This window comes from Coregonus lavaretus, assembly GCF_964263955.1.
Source record: "Coregonus lavaretus genome assembly, chromosome: 8".
Classification (NCBI taxonomy): domain Eukaryota; kingdom Metazoa; phylum Chordata; class Actinopteri; order Salmoniformes; family Salmonidae; genus Coregonus; species Coregonus lavaretus.
Window position 1 is genome coordinate 997,839 of NC_139995.1, and position 22,858 is coordinate 1,020,696.

At 42.8% G+C, this 22,858-nt stretch overlaps 1 protein-coding gene across 1 annotated transcript in view; it reads left to right on the top strand.

The window, feature by feature from the left end:
- The window catches only part of fer1l4 (fer-1 like family member 4), a 91,239-nt gene that overhangs the window by 18,520 nt on the left and 49,861 nt on the right, over positions 1 to 22,858 (top strand). The window contains exons 14-26 of the mRNA XM_084167759.1: positions 977 to 1,163; positions 8,349 to 8,621; positions 8,811 to 8,914; positions 9,095 to 9,203; positions 9,460 to 9,658; positions 9,780 to 9,900; positions 10,014 to 10,114; positions 10,237 to 10,324; positions 12,090 to 12,206; positions 18,259 to 18,411; positions 18,602 to 18,785; positions 19,376 to 19,500; positions 20,470 to 20,604. Of these exons, the coding sequence (XP_084023885.1) occupies positions 977 to 1,163; positions 8,349 to 8,621; positions 8,811 to 8,914; positions 9,095 to 9,203; positions 9,460 to 9,658; positions 9,780 to 9,900; positions 10,014 to 10,114; positions 10,237 to 10,324; positions 12,090 to 12,206; positions 18,259 to 18,411; positions 18,602 to 18,785; positions 19,376 to 19,500; positions 20,470 to 20,604 (1,896 nt within the window). The remainder of the gene's footprint in view (positions 1 to 976; positions 1,164 to 8,348; positions 8,622 to 8,810; positions 8,915 to 9,094; positions 9,204 to 9,459; positions 9,659 to 9,779; positions 9,901 to 10,013; positions 10,115 to 10,236; positions 10,325 to 12,089; positions 12,207 to 18,258; positions 18,412 to 18,601; positions 18,786 to 19,375; positions 19,501 to 20,469; positions 20,605 to 22,858) is intronic.

Sequence of the window (22,858 nt, forward strand, 5' to 3'; positions counted from 1 at the left end):
CTAAAATAATCATGAAACCATGAAAAGGCGTCAGAGCTCAGGCCTATCGAGGACAACTTGTTCAATTAAATAGCACAATCAACAGTATCAAAAGCCTTTGACAAGTCCACAAACAAAGCAGCACATTTCATTTTAGTGTCTAAAGCATTGATAAGATCATTAACAACTAAAGGGATTGCTGTAATAGTACTATGCCCAGGCCTAAACCATGATTGGTTTACATTCAAAATTAATTTCTCAGATAAAAAAGAGCAAAGCTGTACCAAGGATTCAAGAATCTTAGCTAGACAACGAAGCCTTGAAATGGGGCTATAATTAAGATCACTACTCTCCCCGCCCTTATGGAGTGGCGGCACAAGAGCTGATTTCCATACTTTTGGAATATTTCCTGATAACAATGTAAATAAAGAAAAGTGGGTGATTGCGCTAACAATAATGGCCGCTGCACACTTTTTTTCATGTGGGATGTCACTTCAGTGAAATGCTTTCACATGTTTACCAAGACCCATTATTTCACCTATACCTGGTCTCATACAAGCCATCTATGTCCTCCCTGTGATATGCTTGTGTTTCTATGTCTCAACTCCCACTGATACATCCACAACACTCACTCTTACAATACACATACTATTTGTTTACTGGGTTGTGGTCCCTTTATTTGTACAGTACACTCTGCCTTTCTTGGTGAGGTAATGGAAAACACACTACTGTTTCCAAACCAATGGAGTGTGTCACTGTGGCTTATCACCTCATTCACATCACGGCACAACCCTATATTTCCTTTCCTGCATTCCTTCTCTTGATGTACTGTAAGATTAGCACTGAACTGCTTTTGGGAGTTTTATTATTGAAATCAAATAATTAACCTTTATTTAAAATTAAATGAGCCTGATTTGTATAATTTAATTGTAAGACCTACAGTATGTGAATTTATCAATGGACTGCACCAATTGAGAAATACTGCTTTTTATCAAAGGGTGAGACATCAGTAGAGTCCAACACCAACACTCCTGAGTGGAATGAGCAGATCTCTTTCATCGAGCAGTTTCCTCCCCTTGCCCGGCGAATCAAAGTGCAGATCCTGGACGATGCCAACATTGGCGATGTGGCAGTGGGAACACACTTTCTTGACCTGCAGCAAATCTCCAACCCCAACAGAAATGGTAGCGTATGCAGCAGAACACCTAAACTCTCATTTTAGCAGACTACTATCGACATGATGGGACATTGGGCTTAGATGGATCCTAGTTGCGTGAGGTTCCAGTGCCTGCTGTCCGAAATCAATACAGACCTAAAGTGTGAACGGTTTCACCAAAAAAATGTCCCTTCAACAAAGGCATATCCATAATCTCTAGGAACAAGACTTACCACCAGGCAGTTTTAAGTTGTCAGGCTTGAAAATCAGTTCAGCCATTTTCACACAGTGAGTCGCTACCCAAACCAGCTCAAACCAGACACATCTGGTTTCAAGTGGCCAAGTCACGTGATGTGATCTTCTACTGCGATTTAGTGGACGCACTTGGAATTGGACATGAGATCTGATTACATCAGTGAAAAGGTTACGACTTCAGCTTTTCTTCTATGTACAGTACCAGTCAAAAGTTTGGACACACCTACTCATTCAAGAGTTTCTTTATTTTTACTATTTTCTACATTGTAGAATAATAGTGAAGACATCAAAACTATGAAATAACACATATGGAATCATGTAGTAACCAAAAAAAGTGTTAAACAAATCAAAATATATTTTATATTTGAGATTCTTCAAAGTAGCCACCCTTTGCCTTGATGACAGCTTTGCGCACTTTTGGAATTTTCTCAGCCAGCTTCACCTGGAAGGCTTTTCCAACAGTCTTGAAGGAGTTCCTACATATGCTGAGCACTTGTTGGTTGCTTTTCCTTCACTCTGCGGTCCAACTCATCCCAAACCATCTCAATTTGGTTGAGGTCGGGTGATTGTGGAGGCCAGGTCATCTGATGCAGCACTCCATCACTCTCCTCCTTGGTCAAATAGCCCTTACACAGCCTGGTTGTGTGTTGGGTCATTGTCCTGTTGAAAAACAAATGATAGTCCCACTAAGCGCAAACCAGATGGGATGGCGTATCGCTGCAGAATGCTGTGGTAGCCATGCTGGTTAAGTGTGCCTTGAATTCTAAATAAATCACAGACGGTGTCACCAGCAAAGCACCATCACACCTCCTCCTCCGTGCTTCACAGTGGGAACCACACATGCAGAGATCATCTGTTCACCTACTCTGCGTCTCACAAAGACACGGCGGTTGGAACCAAAAATCTCACATTTGGACTCATCAGACCAAAGGACAGATTTCCACCGGTCTAATGTTCATTGCTCGTGTTTCTTGGCCCAAGCATGTCTCTTCTTATTATTGGTGTCCTTTAGTAGTGGTTTCTTTGCAGCAATTCGACCATGAAGGCCTGATTCACGCAGTCTCCTCTGAACAGTTGATGTTGAGATGTGTCTGTTACTGAACTCTGTGAAGCATTTATTTGGGCTGCAATTTCTGACGCTGGTAACTCTAATGAACTTATCCTCTGCAGCAGAGGTAACTCTGGGTCTTCCATTCCTGGGGCGGTCCTCATGAGAGCCAGTTTCATCATAGCGCTTGATGGTTTTTGCGACTGACCTTCATGTCTTAAAGTAATGATGGACTGTCATTTCTCTTTGCTTATTTGAGCTGTTCTTACCATAATATGGACTTGGTCTTTTACCAAATAGGGCTATCTTCTGTATACCGCCCCTACCTTGTCACAACACAACTGATTGGCTCAAACGCATTAAGAAGGAAAAAAAATCCACAAATTTACTTTTAACAAGGCACACCTGTTAATTGAAATACATTCCAGGTGACTACCTCATGAAGCTGGTTGAGAGAATACCAAGAGTGTGCAAAGCTGTCATCAAGGCAAAGGGTGGCTACTTTGAAGAATCTCAAATATAAAATATATTTTGATTTGTGTAACATGTTTTTGGTCACTACATGATTCCATATGTGTTATTTCATAGATTTATTGTCTTCACTATTATTCTACAATGTAGAAAATAGTAAAAATTAAGAACAACCCTGGAATGAGTAGGCCTGTCCAAACTTTTGGTACTGTATATACTATAATTCCTGTAAGATGAAAAATAAAGGCAAGGCTCATTGTACAAGCCCTACACTTTTAAAATGGCTGTGTTCCTATGGGAACTGTGCATGTTTAGAGCGCCACCATTAGTTAAAAGATAGATATATTTTTCCCCTCTTTAAAGAATCTACAATCCTTTAAAATGGTAATGAACCCTTTTGTTACATTGTTTGCTAGCTCAGCTGGTTAGCTAGCTCTCAGTCTTATTGACCACCCAACGTTGCTAACGCTAGCTACCTAGCTAATTAATATTTTTTCGAAATGTATGTTAGGTAAGTTAGTCATGTTATAAATACAACTCTCATCTGCTGTCGACATCAGGATATGATTTGAGAGCACCAGTTAGCTCCAAAAGTGGTTAGTAACTTTGGCTGCATACTGACAGTGCATTCAGAGCCATCCAGTGGCTAGCCACACTACAACCTTCATTTAAAATCCACTAGTGCATCAATCTAAGTAACATAATAAAAAAATCCCCATCAAAATCTGTCAGTTTAAGCTAGAGATAGCAGGGTGGTAAGGTGGCCGAGCTACAGCAGTGATTGTCAGACCATGAGACATCCCGAAAATCGGTCTTCTCACGAAAACGTCCATAACATCCGAACGGTTTGGCTCTACGACCCCCACAAGTGTCACAGGACTCATATGCAGGTAACCCATACAAAGGAATGAAAGTATGGAGGTAAATATGGGGTTAAATATGTGTAAAAAAAAAACTACAAATATTTCCGGAGGTTTCTTATATCTCCTAGATATAGGTCAGACCAGGGCTGGCCCTGGACGTTCTGCCTCCCTAGGCGAGAAGAAAAAAGAGACTGTGCCTCTTTTCTCATTCATTTTTTAAAAATATTTGCTTCCTGATAGTTTTTGTCTCTTAGGCATGGTAGCAAATTGTTTCAATTCTCTATAGCTTACTTTTAGCTAAAATTCTATCCACTATTAGTAGCTAGCTAACATTAACAGGCTAGGTTAGGCTACTGCCTTATTCACTAATCATCTTCATCATACACAAACATAAAAAACAAAACAATCATTTAATTGGCAGATTCATTTTTATTAATGTTTCACAATTGGATAATCCCATATAAACACACACATCACCAAAGCTACCAAGGATAGTGGGAGTGAACTTCGGGAGAAGCGGGAATGGGGTGAGGGAAGGAACTGCAGCTACGCTATTATTTTTTTTACATTTTAGTCATTTAGCAGACGCTCTTATCCAGAGCGACTTACAGTTAGTGAGTGCATACATCATTTTTTATACTGGCCCCCCATGGGAATCGAACCCACAACCCTGGCGTTGCAAACGCCATGCTCTACCAACTGAGCTACATCCCTGCCGGTCATTCCCTCCCCTACCCTGGACGACGCTGAGCCAATTGTGCGCCGCCCCATGGGTCTCCCGGTCGCGGCCGGCTACGACAGAGCCTGGATTCTAACCAGGATCTCTAGTGGCACAGCTAGCACTGCAATGCAGTGCCTTAGACCACTGCGCCACTCGGGAGACAATGCTATGAGTTGGTGGCTGGGGTGCTGTCGGCGGTGTAGCAGCCGATCAGGGGTGCCAAAGGGCGACAGCCAATTGTCAAAATGCTGCCCCAAATTCAAGTGCCGCCATAGGCGGGTGCCTAATCTTGCCTAATGGGAGGGCCGGCCCTGGGTCAGACACTTCAAAACCTTATTCCATATGATTTAATTTTTAACTGTATTTTTTGCCATTTATGAATGTGCTTTTCAATGTGATTCTATGGGCTATTGTAGTAAAAGCCAGATTCAATATTTTATCAAATACTTTTTAAATATTTTTGATTTAATACATAAAGGGGTCCTACAATTCTAAATCAAATAGCTAAATGATCCATGGTATGACCATCTTAAAACAATTCCATACTTTATGTTAGCTTATCCCACCCCTCCTCCAACAGCTTATACTTTTAGCGGTTTTAACCAGGATCCCATGAAGCAATTGTAATGACAGTCCACCACAACATATGAGAGTCTCCTGATTACCAAGGGGTAATGTTTCATTTCATTGTGTATTAAAATCACAGTTTGAAATGGGCTTCGGGGGAAAATGTTGACCGAGGTTGCAACATTAACCAAGGTGGGCTGGGTTTAGTGAATGGTCAATTGGTATAGGGTCCCAGATTGTGTGGGACAATGTCCCAGATTGTGTGGGACAATCTTGCATTTTGGCTCTTTGTCCCGTGACCCGCAACCAATCAATCATGTCCGGTGTTTGATCAACTAATTCAAACACCACTAATTTAGAAGAAAAGGTAGATTTTTCTCGTATTTCCAGCCTGGTTTCATCGATTAGTCTTACATAGTAAACGAAAGAACGGCACATTCAAATTAGTATGATATGTTACGTTTGGTATGGTTACATAAGACAGAAGGTTACTTAAGGCAAAAACGAAAGTAGGGTGGTGACGCGAACGTCTAGCAACCCAAAGGTTGCATGTTTAAATCTCAACACAAACAACTTTAGCATTTTAGCTAATTAGCAACTACTTACTACTTTTTAGCTACTTTGCAACTACTTAACATGTTAGCTAACCTTTCCCCTAACCTTAACCCCAAGCCTAGCTAACGTTAGCCACCTTGCCACCTAGCTAACCCTTAACCACAACAAATTTGAATTCGTAACATATCATACAAATTCGTAACATATTGTACAAATTGCAATTCGTAACATATTGTTTCCATTGCAATTCGTAACATATCATACAAATTGTAATTCATAACATATCATACGAAATGGTTGATGGACATCCCCAAATTAATACATACCATACTAATTGGAGTACCCTAGATGTACTTTTATTATGTTACATCTACCCCTGAGTCCAGGTTGGTATTTAAGTCAGACATTCCAACCTGCCTCTTGCTTATGAAAATATATATATCATAAGGTAGGCCTACTGGTGATGTTAATCGTTGTTAACCCTTTAACCTTAAACCTAACCTTAACCCCTAACCACAAATTGTAATTCGTATCATATCATACGAAATGGATGATGGACATCCACAAATTAATACATACCATACAATATCACACAAATTGGAGTGTCCCGGATTGACATTTACTATGTTACGTAACCCTGAGTGCAGGTTGAAATTCCAGCAACATTTGGAGAGGACAGTTAGCTGGCCTAACTACTTACAAAAAGTGTGCTTCTGACTAAGAGCTACAAAAGTAAGTACATAGTCGTATTAGACTGAAAGATAAGGTAATTTCGTCAAGCTCTCCATGCTCATTAGTTGCTCATTCAACATATTTGCTGCTACTTTACTCAATCCCATTTCAAAAGCCTCCATTCCTAACTGTTTTACATTCCCTGAGACCAACCAGAAATGTTTCCTTGGCAAAATATTCCCAGATTTTCATAAAACGGCCACGTGGTGTCTCATTTCTGCATCACCAAATTTTATGCAAGGCAAAATACTAGGACTTGGTGCTCATCAATTAGCTTGTTTGGTGCAGCGGGAGCAGGGGTGCAGTGCTGCAGGGGTGTAGTGCTGCAGGGGTGCAGTGCTGCTTGAGCGCACTACACCCTCCCAATGGTGCTCCGACACTTCTCACAATGGTGCTCGTTTAGTAAAGTTAGATCAAAGCTGAATCAATGTCTTGGAAGATCATATAATGATTCATTAGTATTCTACATAACAGAACCAAATACAATAGCTTAGCCTTACTGTTACACCAAAAACACCACCTCATTTCTTATGAGATTTTAGAATGATTAGCCGAATAGTCAAACAATTATTCTCATGCGTCCAAAACTCAACAGCGTGCGCCACTAGGCAGAATGTGCTTTGATTGAAACAAAATACAGAAAGGCTATATAGTTTGTTTACACCATCTGCTCTAACTTGCTTACAAAACAGTAATTCAAGAAGATCTAAATGCATATTCCCATAAAAATTATTGATATCAAATGATTGGCATGCAGATGCAGTTTGGATGTTTCACAGTAAAACGTGAGGAATTATCATTTTGAAATTAGGTATGCCTAATTTGGGGTTTGAGGGTATCTATCTATTTTATTTTTTGACTATGTTTGGGCATGGGCAGACGTTGCAATTTATGCATTTTATGCATCCTCCAAAGGGGGGAGTGCTGCCCCCCAAAAATATTCACGTAGGATACACTGTCCCGCGAATGTCCCGCAAAATCATCCTGTTGTCCCGCATTTGGGTATTTTAAATGTGGTCACCCTAAATTAGTGATATATTTTATTTAAAACCTAGACTTTCAAATATTTTATTCCCCAACATGGGGACAATAAATAAATAAATATATAATTAAAAAAAATAATTAATAGCTTTTCATTGCCTGCTGTTGCTCTGGCTCTGTAATAGTCAAGTTGTGGCTGACACCTGTATCAGAATCCCACCGTTCTTACCTTTCTAACAGTACTAAGCATGTGTTGGTAGGACTTATACAATTTAAATGTATCTAATGAGTCAGAGTTTAACAGGTTGCCTGGTGGTAAGTATTGTTCTTGGAGATTATGGATATGCCTTTGTTGACAGGAAAAGTTTTTTGGGTGAAACCGTATACTTTAGGTCTGTATTGATTTCAGACACCAGGCGCTGGAGCCATGTTGCGGTCCGAAGCTACTATCGACAGAATGATAAAGGTTTTTCTTGGGGGAAGGGATTTACTATAAAAATATTGGAAATGTCTTAAGTAACACTTACCTTATAATACCTTCTTCATAATGCACATTTATAATGTATTATGCATAATGATGTGCATGCACAACATAGGTGTTTATAACTGCTGATAAAGATCTTTAACTACATCCCAAGATAATTATAACCAGGCTGTATAATCAGGGGTTCCACCCTCTTCGTCAATAAAAATTTATCACAATGTTAATTACAATGATTTAATATAGGGGATTATAACACTTGGTTCATTAGGCAATATGTTGCCTGTTCATAATGCTGTATGAATATAATTACATTACGGTATTATTATGCTGTGTATTATATTGCATTATGCATAGCTCATAACATTAATGCACTTGTAATGCATTATGGAGATGGTATTTGTAGGAAGTGTTACCATCTTTGGTCCTGTCCATTGCAAATTTGATGTAAACATCCATCTGTCAATTATACTGTATCTCTCAGTAATGACATTATCATTCCCCTGTCTCCCTGGGTTCATCCTCTCCATCCTCTCCAGGGTTCAACCCCACCTTTGGCCCGTCCTGGATCAACCTGTACGGCTCCCCTCAGAACTCTGCCCTGGGCGACATCCACCAGGTTCTGAACGAAGGTCTGAGCGAGGGCATCTTCTACCGGGGTCGCATACTGCTGTCTCTCAGCGTGGAGGTCTACTCCTCCCCCAACACTGCTGCCGTGGAGAGCAGCAAGGCCACAGCCAGTGTCAGGAGCGCCCTTGGCAAGCTCTCCCTCAGGAAGAAGAGCCGGAAGTCCAAGCAAAAGAAGGAGGAAGGTAGCGAACAGTTATTGTGCAAGTTACAATGGTTGTTGTATTTTGGGTTGCTGTGTAGTATATTGTTAGTTGGTCTGTGTGATGTTGTTTTATGGTATAGTAAGGGGTCATCAGTTAAAGGCTAAGTATAGGAAGGGATAGGTTGTTCTGTGAGCTTTGGTGATTTGTTGTTGTTGTTGTGATGTATAGCAGCACCGGGCCCTAGTGGGCCTGCAGAGGAGTCTGAGGAAGCAGGTACAGAGGTACCCGGAGCTGTGACTGTGGAGGTGGAGGAGATTCATCCCCTGCCTGAGGTCAGCACCGCCTACATCCCCCAGAAACCTCACACTATAATAAACCCACTCTGACATACCATTTGCGGCATTATTATTGCCTGATTGTTTAAGATTGAGTATTTAAGACCCCTCTTCTTGTGTTCTTGTTACAATAGACTACCTGGTGCATTTGACGACTTGTCTTATTTTGTCTTGCAGAATTTCTTTGGAGAAAAGGATGAATTTTTGCTGTTCGCATCACTCTTTGAAGTGACCATGATTGATCCCATAATTGGAAGCAAGCCAGTGACCTTTGAGTTGTCCATTGGTAATACTGTGACATTTTGCCCACTTTTTCAAGATAAGAAACTAGAGATTGCTGGGATTAGTGTTAAGTTCATTAGCCATCATCTAACTATAGCCTATGTTAATGCACTGGTGGTGCACTTACATCGACCTTGAAGTGTTGCAATACAGGTTAACCTTTCAGTGCCCATAATTGTTTTTCTATCAAACATGGATTTTGTCAAGGTCTTTTCACTGAGATAGATTCTGTGTGAAGTGTATTTTTGGTACGTGAACAGGGAACTATGGGAAGGCAGCGGAGGTGGTGGTGAGGCCAAAGAAGACTCAGAGCAGAGAGGATCTCAACAGTGAGAGACAATCTCTGTTGGAATCATCAGAAGATGAACTGGAGAGGGAGGAGATTCCAAGCCCAAGCCCTGGGCCACAGGACAGTTCTGTCACTGCTCCAAGAAGACCACAGTTTACAGAGTATGACAGGTAACTCAAAGTCTTATTCATCTGGTAAAATATAAACAGACTAACTAACAATGGATGCACCCCAGCCATCTTCCAGATACCAGGGCAGTGTAAATCTTTTTTTATTTTTTTACATTTACAGATCATTTAGCTGTGTCCCCATGACATATGAGAAGCCTTGTATGTTTCTGTGGACCCACTTTGAGGACCACTGCTTCCGTTACCACAATGCTAACTGGTTGCACAAGATGGCTGATAGGCTGGTAAATGCTCAGATCTAAATACTGTAACCTGTGCTTAACCTGTGACCTGATCTTCAATGGTTCCCTGGAAGCCGCAAAGATACCGATGTTGATGGCTGTTCCCTCTTCATTAGGAACATGGCATTGATGAGGTGGAGAAACTTCTAAAGAGACCAAGGAGCAATGCCAAGGAACGCTTAGGGGAGGTGCTTTTGGAGTTTGTCGCGAGTTGCAAGTGAGTTGCTACAGTACCATCTCAGCATTTGGAATCAACAAGTGGACAACCTGCAGCATTTTAGCCAATTGCTTAGGTTGCCATGAGGCTTTTAAATGACCTTGTCTCTCCCTGCCCTGAAGGCAGTACAACTCCAACTCAGATAGGAAGACACCAGCGAAGCGCAACAACCTGGACAAATTCCGCAAGGAGTTTATCAAGAAGAACATTGTGAGTGATGCAAAAACATGAGCCACTAATCTCATCCATTATTATCTCAATCCACATTTTATTAAATTGTATTATATCGATACTATGTTTCTATCCTGTGATATGGTATCTATGAAAAGACACACACAGGTACAGACACATGCATACGCACACACACGTACATTGTAATATTGTTGTATGGTGTATTATGCATTTTGAATTGTAGATATGTAGTGGTGTAATAAGGTTATATATAATGTACTGTTTTATCTTTTGTTATGTGTGATGTACAGTAAGTGCCTTAATGTGTTTGGACCCCAGGAAGAGTAGCTGATGCCTTGGCAGCAGCTAATGGGTGTCACGATCGTTGGAAGAAGCGGACCAAGGCGCAGCGTGATAAGCGCACATTCTTTTATTACGTGTAGTACACAACTCACAAACAAAAACAACAAACCAAACGATACGTGAAGTCCTAGGGTTAAACACAAACTTTAAGGATCAAGATCCCACAATTAACATGTGCCAACAGGTTGCCTAAGTATGGTCCCCAATCAGAGACAACAAGCTACAGCTGTCTCTGATTGGGAACCACCCTGGCCAACATAGAAACTAAACGATCTAGAACACAACATAGAAAACTATAACATAGAAACTAACACCCTGGCTCAACATTAACGAGTCCCCAGAGCCAGGGCGTGACAGTACCCCCCCCCCCCCCCCCCCAAAGGCGCAGACTGCGACCGCGCCAACCAAACACCACAGGGGAGGGGCCGGGTGGGCATTCCGCCTCGGAGGCGGATCCGGCTCCGGGCGTGACCACCACTCTCTCTCTCGCCCTCGTGGTCTGGCCCTGCTGGCCGGAGCTGGACTGAACACCGGTGGAGCGGATTGCTCTGGCTCCGCAGTGGAGCAGCTGACCGGTGCCGGACCAGGCACCGGTGGAACAGGCACGGGCCGTGCCGGACTGACGACGTGCACCACTGCCTTGGTGCGGGGAGCAGGAACGGGCCGGACCGGGCTGACGACGCGCACCACTGGCTTGGTGCGGGGAGCAGGAACAGGCCGAACCGGGCTGGGAACACACCCCACTGGCCTTGTGCGGGGATCAGGAACGGGCCGGACCGGACTGGTAACACACCCCAGTACCTCTCGCCGTGCCTCTACACTCTCCTTCTCCCTCGTGACCAGTGGCCCCCGTAACCTGGCGGCCTCCTCTGCAAACCTGCCGAACCGCTCTATCGCGGCCTCCCGCTGCCTCGCCGTCCACGGTGTGAGCCCCCCCCTAAAAATATATTGGGCTTGTCTCCATGGCTCTCGCCAGACTCTCACTCTTCTCCTCCCAAGTCCATCCTCTCTCCTCTTCACACTGCTTGATCCAGTCATGGTGGGATCTTCTGTCACGATCGTTGGAAGAAGCGGACCAAGGCGCAGCGTGATAAGCGCACATTCTTTTATTACGTGTAGTACACAACTCATGAACAAAAACAACAAACCAAACGATACGTGAAGTCCTAGGGTTAAACACAAAACTTACGGATCAAGATCCCACAATTAACATGTGCCAACAGGTTGCCTAAGTATGGTCCCCAATCAGAGACAACAAGCTACAGCTGTCTCTGATTGGGAACCACCCTGGCCAACATAGAAACTAAACGATCTAGAACACAACATAGAAAACTATAACATAGAAACTAACACCCTGGCTCAACATTAACGAGTCCCCAGAGCCAGGGCGTGACAATGGGGATCCCTAATAAATACAAATACAAATCTCCTCTTTCCTCAGATTGTCCTAGCCAAGCAGTCTCTGCGAGTGAAGCGGAAGGTGACCAGACGTACAGTGAAGGAAAGACTGACAGACGCCAAGAGGATCCTAAAGAGACTACAACTCCTGATGAAAGAAGTGAGTCGAAACGGGGGCTTTGCGGGGATGGGATTGGGTCTTTCAATCAAATGTATTTATAAAGCCCTTTTTACATCAGCAGATGTCACAAAGGGGACAGCCAGGAGTCATCAGGCCAGATAGTCCTGAGGCATGGTCCTAATGCTCAGGTCCTCCGGGAGGGGAGGGGGAGAGCGAAAAATGGGAGAATTAGGAGCACACTTAAGTTCACACCGGACACCAGATAAGACAGGAGAATTTCACAAGATAGGACAGACTGACCCTAGCCCCCCGGCACATAGACTATGGCAGCATAGATACTGGAGGCTGAGACAGGGGTGGGGTCTAGGGACACTGACTTCGATGGTACCCCCCGGATAAGGCAATCCAGGCAGGATATAACCCCACCCACTTTGCCAAAGCACAGCCTCCACACCACTAAAGGGATATCAACAGACCACCAACTTACTACTCTGAGACAAGGCTGAGGATAGCCCATGAAGATCTCCTCCACTGCACGAGCCCGAGGGGGCACAAAACCGGACAGGAAGATCACGTCAGTGACTCAACCCACTCAAGTAGAGTATAGCGAAGAAAGCCTGGCACAACGTGATGCACCCCTCCTAGGGACAGCATGGAAGAGCACTAGTAAGCCAGTAACTCAGCCCCCTTAATAGGGTCAGAGGCAGAGAATCCCAGTGGAGAGGGGAGCCGGCCAGGCAGAGACTGCAAGGGCGGTTTGTCACTCCAGTGCCTTGCCATTCACCTTCGCACCCCTGGGCCAGACTACACTCAAGCATAGGACCTACTGAAGAGATGAGTCTTCAGTAAAGACTTAAAGGTCGAGTCTGCGTATCTCACCTGGATAGGCAGACCATTCCATAAAAATGTAGCTCTATAGGAGAAAGCCCTGCCTCCAGCTGTTTGCTTAGAAATTCTAGGGACAATAAGGAGGCCTGCATCTTGTGATCATAGCTTACATGTAGGTAAGCACGGCAGGACCAAAGTGAAGAGATACACTACATGACCAATAGTATGTGGACACCTGCTCGTCGAACATCTCATTCCAAAATCATGGAATGTTCCACTAGATGTTGGAACATTGCTGTGGGGACTAGCTTCCATTCAGCCACGAGCGTTAGTGAGGTCGGACATTGATGTTGGGCAATTAGGCCTGGCTTGCAGTCGGTGTTCCAATTCATCCCAAAGGTGTTCAATGGGGTTGAGGTCAGGCCTCTGTGCAGGGCGGTCAAGTTCTTTCACACCGATTTCGACAAACCATTTCTGTATGGACCTCGCTTTGTGCACGGGGCATTGTCATGCTGAAACAGGAAAGGGCCTTCCCCAAACTGTTGCAACAAAGTTGGAAGCACAGAATCATCTAGAATGTCATCGTATGCTGTAGCATTAAGATTTCCCTTCACTGGAACTAAGGGGCCTAGCCCGAACCATGAAAAACAGCCCCAGACCATTATTCCTCCTCCACCAAACTTAACAGTTGGCACTATGAATTTGGGCAGGTAGTGTTCTCCTGGCATCCGCCAAAACCAGATTTGTCTGTCGGACTGCCAGATGGTGAAGCGTGATTCATCACTCCGGAGAACGCGTTTCCACTGTTCCAGAGACCAATGGCGGCGAGCTTTACATCACTCCAGCCAACGCTTGGCATTGCACATGGTGATCTTAGGCTTGTGTGCAGCTGCTCATTTCCGCTTCACAATAACAGCATTTACAGTTGACCGGGGCAGCTCTAGCAGGGCAGAGATTTGACGAACTGACTTGTTGGAAAGGTGGCATCCTATGACGGTGCCACGTTGAAAGTCACTGAGCTCTTCAGTAAGGCCATTCTACTGCCAATGTTTGTCTATGGAGATTGCATGGCTGTGTGCTCGATTTTATACACCTGTCAGCAACGGGTGTGGCTGAAATAGCCGAATCCACTCATTTGAAGGGGTGTCCACATACTTTTGTATATATAGTGTAGGTAGGAGCAAGTCCATGTAATGCTTTGTAGGTTAGCAGTAAAACCTTGAAATCAACCCTAGCCTTAACAGGAAGCCAGAGGCTAGCACTGGAGTAATATGATGCAATTTTTTGGTTGTAGTCAAGATTCTAGCAGCTGCATTTAGCACTAACTGAAGTTTATTTAGTGCTTTATCCAGGTAGTCAGAGAGTAGAGCATTGTAGTAGTCTAATCTAGAAGTGACAAAAGCATGGATTAGCTTTTCTGCATCATTTTTGGACAAAACGTTTCAGATTTTTGCAATGTTATGAAGATGGAAAAAAGCTGCCCTTAAAATATTATTGATATGTTCATCAAAAGAGAGATCATGGTCCAGAGTAACGCTGAGGTCCTTCACAGTTTTATTTGAGATGACTGCACAACCATCAAGATTAATTGTCAGATCCGACAGCAGATCTCGTTGTTTCCTCAGACCTAGAACTAGCATCTCTGTTTTGTCAGAGTTTAAAAGTAAAACATTTGCCACCATCCACTTCCTTATGTCTGAAACACAGGCTTCCAGGGTAGGCCATTTTGGGCCTTCACCATGTTTCATCGAAATGTACATCTGTGTGTCGTCTGCATAGCAGTGAAAGTTGACATTGTGTTTCCGAATGAAAACAATAGTGGTCCTAAAACGGAACCTTGAGGAACAACGAAACTTACCATTGATTTGACAAACCATCCACAGAGACAAACTGATACAGTTCCTTTCTGAGAGATAACATCTAAACCAGGCAAGAACTTGTCTGTGTAGACCAATTAGGGTTTCCAATCTCTCCATTGATCCGAGGTCCTGGCAGTTCTATGCAGAGTCAGGACAACTGAGTTTTTGAGAAATACAGTGCCTTGCAAAAGTATTCATCCCCCTTGCCGTTTTTCCTATTTTGTTGCAATACAACCTGTAATTTAAATTGATTTAACTGTAAGTCGCTCTGGATAAGAGCGTCTGCTAAATGACTAAAATGTAAAATGTAATTAGTTAATTGACTATGACTGCCTTGGAAGTGAGGGACCTAACATTAAGTAGTCCTATTTTGAGATGTGAGATATTATCACAATCTCTTTCAATAATGACAGGAATGGAGGAGGTCTTTATTCCAATGAGATTGCTAAGGCGAACACCGCCATGTTTAGTTTTGCCCGACCTAGATCGAGGCACAGACACAGTCTCAATGGGGAAAGCTGAGCTGACTACACTGACTGTACTAGTGGCAGACTCCACTAAGCTGGCAGGCTTTGTGGAGCTAGAGGAGTTAGAGCACGGTCTATGTTGATAGATAAGATGAGAGCACCCCTCCAGCTTGGATGGAGTCCGTCACTCCTCAGCAGGCCAGGCTTGGTCCTGTTTGTGGAGGAGTCCCAGAAAGAGGGCCAGTTATCTACTAATTCTATATTTTGGGAGGGGCAGAAAACAGTTTTCAACCAGCGATTGAGTTGTGCGAGTCTGCTGTAGCGCTCATCACTCCCCCAACTGGAAGGGGGCTAGAGACAATTACTTGATGCCAACACATCTTTCTAGCTAAGTTACACACTGAAGTTATGTTGCGCTTGGTGACCTCTGACTGTTTCATCCTAACATCGTTGATGCTGACGTGGATAACAATATCCTTATACCATCTACACCTGCCAGTTTTAGCCTCAGCCAGGACCATCTTCAGATTAGCCTTTACGTCGGTAGCCCTGCCCCCTGGTAAACAATGTATGATCGCTGGATGATTATTTTTAAGCCTAATATTACAGGTAATGGAGTTGCCAATGACTAGGGTTTTCAATGTCAGAACTAATAGTGGGAGGCTTCGGCGGCTCAGACCCCGTAACGGGTGGAGGAGAGATCTGAGAAGGTTCAGGCTCTGAAACCGACTCCTTGCTTAGTGGGGAAAACCAGTTGAAAGTTTCTATCGGCTGAATGAACGACACCAGTTGAGCATGTCGACAGCATTTCTTTCCAGAAGCCATGAGAAAATTGTTCGGCTGGGTGGACTGTGCAGGGGGATTATCACTACTACCTGTATTTACTGGTGGCACAGACGCTGCATCATCCTTTCCTACACTTAAATTGCCTTTGCCTAACGATTGCATCTGAAGCCGAGCTTGCAACTCAGCTATCCTAACCATAAGGCGATAGTTCTCCTGTGTATTAAGAGTACAGCGAATGCAATGAGAAGGCATAATGTTACTTAGCTTTTTTTTCGGCCGGAGGAGGTCCTGCAGATCTATGTTCAGATAAAGCGCCCGGGGTGATAAAGTTGAATTTAAAAAGTTGTGTGAGGACAAAACTAAGATGTTGGTAAACTTGTTAAATACAGAGTTTGATTAGGGTGCACTTCAGCCACGCTCAAGGTCCTAAACGATATTATAACCGCGATCGATAATAGACAGTACTGTGCAGCCGTCTTCATTGACCTGGCCAAGGCTTTCGACTCTGTCAACCACCACATTCTTATTGGCAGACTAAATAGCCTTGGTTTCTCAAATGACTGCCTCGTCTGGTTCACCAACTACTTCTCAGATAGAGTTCAATGTGTCAAATCGGAGGGCCTGTTGTCTGGACCTCTGGCAGTCTCTATGGGGGTGCCACAGGGTTCAATTCTTGGGCCGACTCTTTTCTCCGTGTATATCAATGATGTCGCTCTTGCTGCTGGTGACTCTCAGATCCACCTCTACACAGACGACACCATTTTGTATACATCTGGCCCTTCATTGGACACTGTTAACAAACCTCCAAACGAGCTTCAATGCCATACAACACTCCTTCAGTAGCCTCCAACTGCTCTTAAACACTAGTAAAACTAAATGCATGCTCTTCAATCGAACGCTGCTGGCACCCGCCCACCCGACTAGAATCACTACTCTCGACGGGTCTGACCTAGAGTATGTGGACAACTACAAATACCTAGGTGTCTGGTTAGACTGTAAACTCTCCTTCCAGACTCACATTAAGAATCTCCAATCCAAAGTTAAATCTAGAATCGGCTTCCTATTTCGCAACAAAGCCTCCTTCACTCATGCTGCCAAACATGCCCTCGTAAAACTGACTATCCTACCGATCCTTGACTTCGGCGATGTCATTTACAAAATAGCCTCCAACACTCTACTCAGCAAATTGGATGTAGTCTATCACAGTGCCATCCGTTTTGTCTCCAAAGCCCCATACACTACCCACCACTGTGACCTGTACGCTCTTGTTGGCTGGTCCTCACTACATGTTCGTCGTCAAACCCACTGGCTCCAGGCCATCTATAAATCACTGCTAGGCAAATCCCCGCCTTATCTTAGCTCATTGGTCACCATAGCAGCACCCACCCGTAGTCTGCGCTTCAGCAGGTATATCTCACTGGTCATCCCCAAAGCCAACACCTCCTTTGGCCGCCATTCCTTCCAGTTCTCTGCTGCCAATGACTGGAACGAATTGCAAAAATCTCTGAAGCTGGAGACTCTTATCTCCCTCACTAACTTTAAGCATCAGTTGTCAGAGCACCTCACCGATCACTGCACCTGTACACAGCCCATCTGAAATTAGCCCACCCAACTACCTCATCCCTATATTGTTATTTATTTTTGCTCTTTTGCACCCCAGTATCTCTATTTGCACATCTAGCATTCCAGTGTTAATACTAATTGTAATTATTTTGCACTATAGCCTATTTATTGCCTTACCTCCATAACTTGCTACATTTGCACACACTCTATATATATTTTCTGTTGTATTTTTTGACTTTATGTTTTGTTTACCCCATATGTAACTCTGTTGTTGTTTTTATCGCACTGCTTTGCTTTATCTTGGCCAGGTCGCAGTTGTAAATGAGAACTTGTTCTCAACTGGCTTACCTGGTTAAATAAAGGTGAAATAAAATAAATAAAAAGATAGTTATTAAGAGTAAAAAGCCCCCCAGAAAGGTGGGCAGGTAGTAGCAACAAACAGTACAGCAGTAAGGAGACAACGCGGAAGTGCGTTGCGTCACCAGTCACGCAATCAACAGCTCTTACTGACTTCTAGATGGACTTTTTTTCTCACTCGATTTCTATTTTTGTCTGTCTGCCTCTATCTCTTTCACTCTCTATCTGCAGCCTCAGAGCACCCTGCCAGATGTGTTTGTGTGGATGATGAGTGCAGGGAAAAGGGTGGCCTTTGCCAGGATCCCCTCCCACTCCATCCTCTTCTCTCTGGTGGAGGAGGAAAGGGGGAAAGATTGTGGGAAACTCACCACCATCTACTTGAAGGTATCTCCCAAATCTCTATATGGTGTTCTATACTAACAGTATTAATGTACAGTATGTATCTCTGTTTAATTGAATTCATACAAGTATCATATTACATTTGAATGTTATTCTATGGCATTTCTAGAACTTTGTTTTCCTGTGTGGAACAATGAACAATCAACACTAAATCAAAGGTCTCTGGTGTCTTTAGGCTCCGGGTGACCCAGTGGGGGTGATCTTTGCTAAGCTGGAGGTGTATCTATGGCTTGGTATCACCAAATACTCCAAGAACTGTGTTAGCAGCCTGCCAGCTGAGTTCAAGCCTGTGTACGAGGAGGCTACGGGCATCATCCCTGTCCCTATGAACATGGCCCCCATCAAACTCTCCTGCGAGGGTAAGAGTTCCACCTTTACCTCTGATGACTCCCTCGGATGCAATACACACACTCAAACTCACTCAGTCACATATGCAGCCTGCACATGTAGTGGACATGAGTCGGGCTCATGGGTCTCGTGATGAGGTAGCCCCGCCTTGCGACTTCAAAATCAGTGTCACACTCGGCCCAAGGGGGAATTCCCTCTTGGACTAATGGTCAAGATATTGGTATTCACCCACACACACCCTTACATTGGCATGCGCGGATGGGCACACATACAGATGTTGGATCTTAATTTGACCAGTTTCGTTGCACAAGTAAAATAATCCTGCAGAAGGAGGATTTGATTATTTTTTTTAAAGTGATAATTTCTAACTGGAAATGACTTTTTATAGGCTACAGTTGGCTATAGTTTAGGTGTAAGATCTATTGAGAGAAAGAGAACTGCGGCGCAGGAAAATTCTCTGCAACAACAAAGTAAACAAATTAAGATACCACATCAAGATACACAAACCTCTTGCAATTTGTAAGTCACAATGGATAGACTACACACCCATTATTTGAATCTGACATCTTAATGAGTTTCTCCGGCTTTTCTGTATTTCCAGACAGTCGCTACTTCCAGTTGCGTGCCCATATCTACCAGGCGCGTGGCATCGTGGCAGCAGATGACAACGGACTGTCTGACCCCTTCACCAAGGTGGTGTTCTCTACACAGTGCCAGGTCTCACGGGTGAGTGGAGGCACTTGTTAACCCACCACTAGAGTACCACCTGGGTTTCAATGGGAGGAATGGAGTTCATCTACTTCTGGGATAGAAGATGATATACAGTGGAGAATTAAACACCTATAGGATGGCCAGACAGCATACAGAAGGAATTGAACAGTTTACTATCATATAAATGATCTACAGTAAAGTTTTCAGGTGAACAAAATATATAGTAAATCATAAATCAACCTGGTTTAATACAAGTTGCAACAGGGAGACACCTCTAGCACAGAAGCAGAGACAATGTCTAACTTGCCTTCTCTAAGCAGACCCTTATATTCTAATCTCACAGCACTAATGTTCTGTAAACGTCAGCCCGAGAGGCTTGTACAGAGTCAAAACTTTGCCAGCTGCTACAGAATAACAGTGTTCAGAATGACACAAGGTCATCAATACAATAACATATCGGTGTCCTCGATCCTTGTACAGCCAGTCTGGGGTCAATCCCTATCAACAGATATTAATTTAATACATAACATACAGCATCGAGTCTAGTGACCATCAACCCCGAGAGTCACAAATAGAACACTGGAAATCATGTGTATTACAGAAAGGGAAAACAAATATGCTAAGCATTGTGTTAATCATTCTTAACTGAATATGAACTTTACTAATCTAAAATATTCCCCATACATCTACTGTCATGATCTACTATCATAGATTATCATAGAAAAGCAACGTATTTCCGAGAAACAGTTTGTCCACAAACAAAATCCCAATTCAACCTTCGATTCACCTGTCACACATGCAATGGAATACTCTGGAACAATGCAGTTTACAATTGGCTTTTGGGCTATGTGTTTGAAGTCTGTCAGTACCCATGATAATACAGTAATGATGTCTTTATAAATGAAATGCAAACATGCACAAATAAATACCCATGTATGTAGGTCTACATGAGTTCCTTGGTTGTTTTTTGTGGTTGTATTTTAGGTGATGGAGGAGACTCTCTCCCCCACCTGGTGTGAGCTGCTCCTGTTTGACCAGATCCTCATGGAGGGTAGTAAGGACCAGTTAAGAGACGACCCCCCAGTAATCATCATCAATGTCTATGATTACGACAAAATGGTAAGCTCTGTTATGCTATGAATCCAGTATGGCTCTTTTTGTCAACTTTAGTGTTGTTGTGTTGTGAAGCATTTGTTCTACTGCCTTGGTTGAGTGCTAAATGTCTGCCCTCTTTTGTATATGTGAGGTGGTAGAGAAATAAGTGTAGCCGATCCTACGCCACCCCAGGTTTAAACCAGAGCATGGGGAGTTCTGCCTAACCATACAATACGGTTCTTAGATCTGGTGGGAGGGAAGAGGCCGAGACTGGAATGACCTTCTGATAGTTATTATACAGAATGTCTCTTTATAAAATGGTACCAAGTATTTCAATGATTGGCCTAGGAAAAATAAGTAAATGAAACAATGAAAATACAATACACAATAATGTTAAGTCCTTGTTGATGCTGCCACTGTAACTTAGGCCGTAGTGCAGATTAGCAGTAGTGCACTTGAGGAATGGGCCGTGGCAAGAGTTAAGAGTTCTAGGGGAGTCGCGTCAATGCCTCCCAAAACATCCACATATAGAACTACAAGACAGAGAAAACTGGTGACAGTATGATGCCTTAATCACTGAATAACTCCTATCAGTCTATGTTAAATTGTCAGGAACAATAGCAATACAATATGCCCAAGGACTAAGCCAAACCAAAATAGTAAAAGGCGTCTGCATACTAGGTTTGGATTGCTCCTAGCAGAACTCGGCTAGGCGTAGTGAACGTCTGTGCCTCGCATACTCCCTTAAAACACCTTCGCTTAAAAAAACTAGAAAAATAATGCAATAGTACTGTTGGTCCCTCTTGAGACGCCGTAGCCAGTATACACTTCCTCAAAAGTCAAAATTATTCTAAAATAACTGAAGAAATCTGTAATACATTGAGGTTTTTGCCAAGGAGGTCTTAGTCGCGCAATTTTACATATAACTTTTTTTTTTAGGGGGTAGATCAGCTTCAATATTGCAGATAGATTGTGGCTTCCATCAACGTAATTGTCTGCATCATTTCCAATCCTCATATATACATTTTTTTAATGATATTTTCCATAATTATTTTCCCCTAACCCTACCACCCCTCCCCTAATTGGAGTAAACTAATGGACAACAACACTTAGGCTTCTACTTCCAGCTTATACATACTATATACAGTGCATTCGGAAAGTATTAAGAACCCTTGACCTTTTCCACATTTTGTTACGTTACAGCCTTATTCTAAAATGGATTAAATAGTTTTCGTTCTACTCCTCCAGGCTATCCCTATCTTGGTTACACACACCACATCGTGTCTATGGAATGCAGGCACAGTCAATTGTCAGCTCAAGCTATATCTAGTGACTATACGCTCAGATTAGCTGCAGGGAGTTAGTGGAAACCATCCCTTTACCAAAACACAGTATTAGTAGAACAGAAATGTCTTACTATTTGTTAAGTATATAATTGTTAACTATTAATATCAAACAAATAAGGTAAACACGTAATTTCTCTCTCACACCTCATGGCTTGGTTTTTGCTCTGACTTGCACTGTCAACTGTGGGGCCTTATATAGACAGGTGTGTGCCTTTCCAAATCATGTCCTAATAATAATAATAATAATAATAATAATAATAATAATAATAATAACAAATCAATTGAATTTACCACAGGTGGACTCCAATGAAGTTGTAGAAACATCTCAAGGATGATCAATGGAAACAGGATGCACCTGAGCTCAATTTCATAGAAAAGGGTCTGAATACTTATGTAAATAAGGTATCTTTTTTATTTTTAAAACATTTGCAAAAATGTCTAAATACCTGTTTTTGCTTTGTCATTAGTGTATTGTGTGTAGATTGATGAGGATAGTTTTTTTTAAAATCAATTTTAGAATAAGGCTGTAACGTAACAAAATGTGGAAAAGGTCAGGGGGTCTGAATACTTTCAGAATGCACTACATTTTACGGCACAGTATATTTTACAATAGTTATCTTTTGTTTGTTTTTAGTCCCATCCTTCAGCTACCCTCAACCCCTCCCAGCTATCTCTGAAGACCATTCAGTTTTGATTTCTATTTGCCATATATTTTTCAACTTTGCTGTGATGTTTCACAAAAGTTCTGAACCTTTCTATTCTCATAGTTTCTACAGATTGTGAATTAAAGATAAAAAAATGTTGGTAAGAGTATTGTTATTTTATTGATTGACTGACTATGAATTTTCAAATCACCCAGCAGTGCTATGTTGCAATTCTTCAGCCATTCCTGAACCTGTGTCCAAAAACAAACTACATATGGACAGTACCAA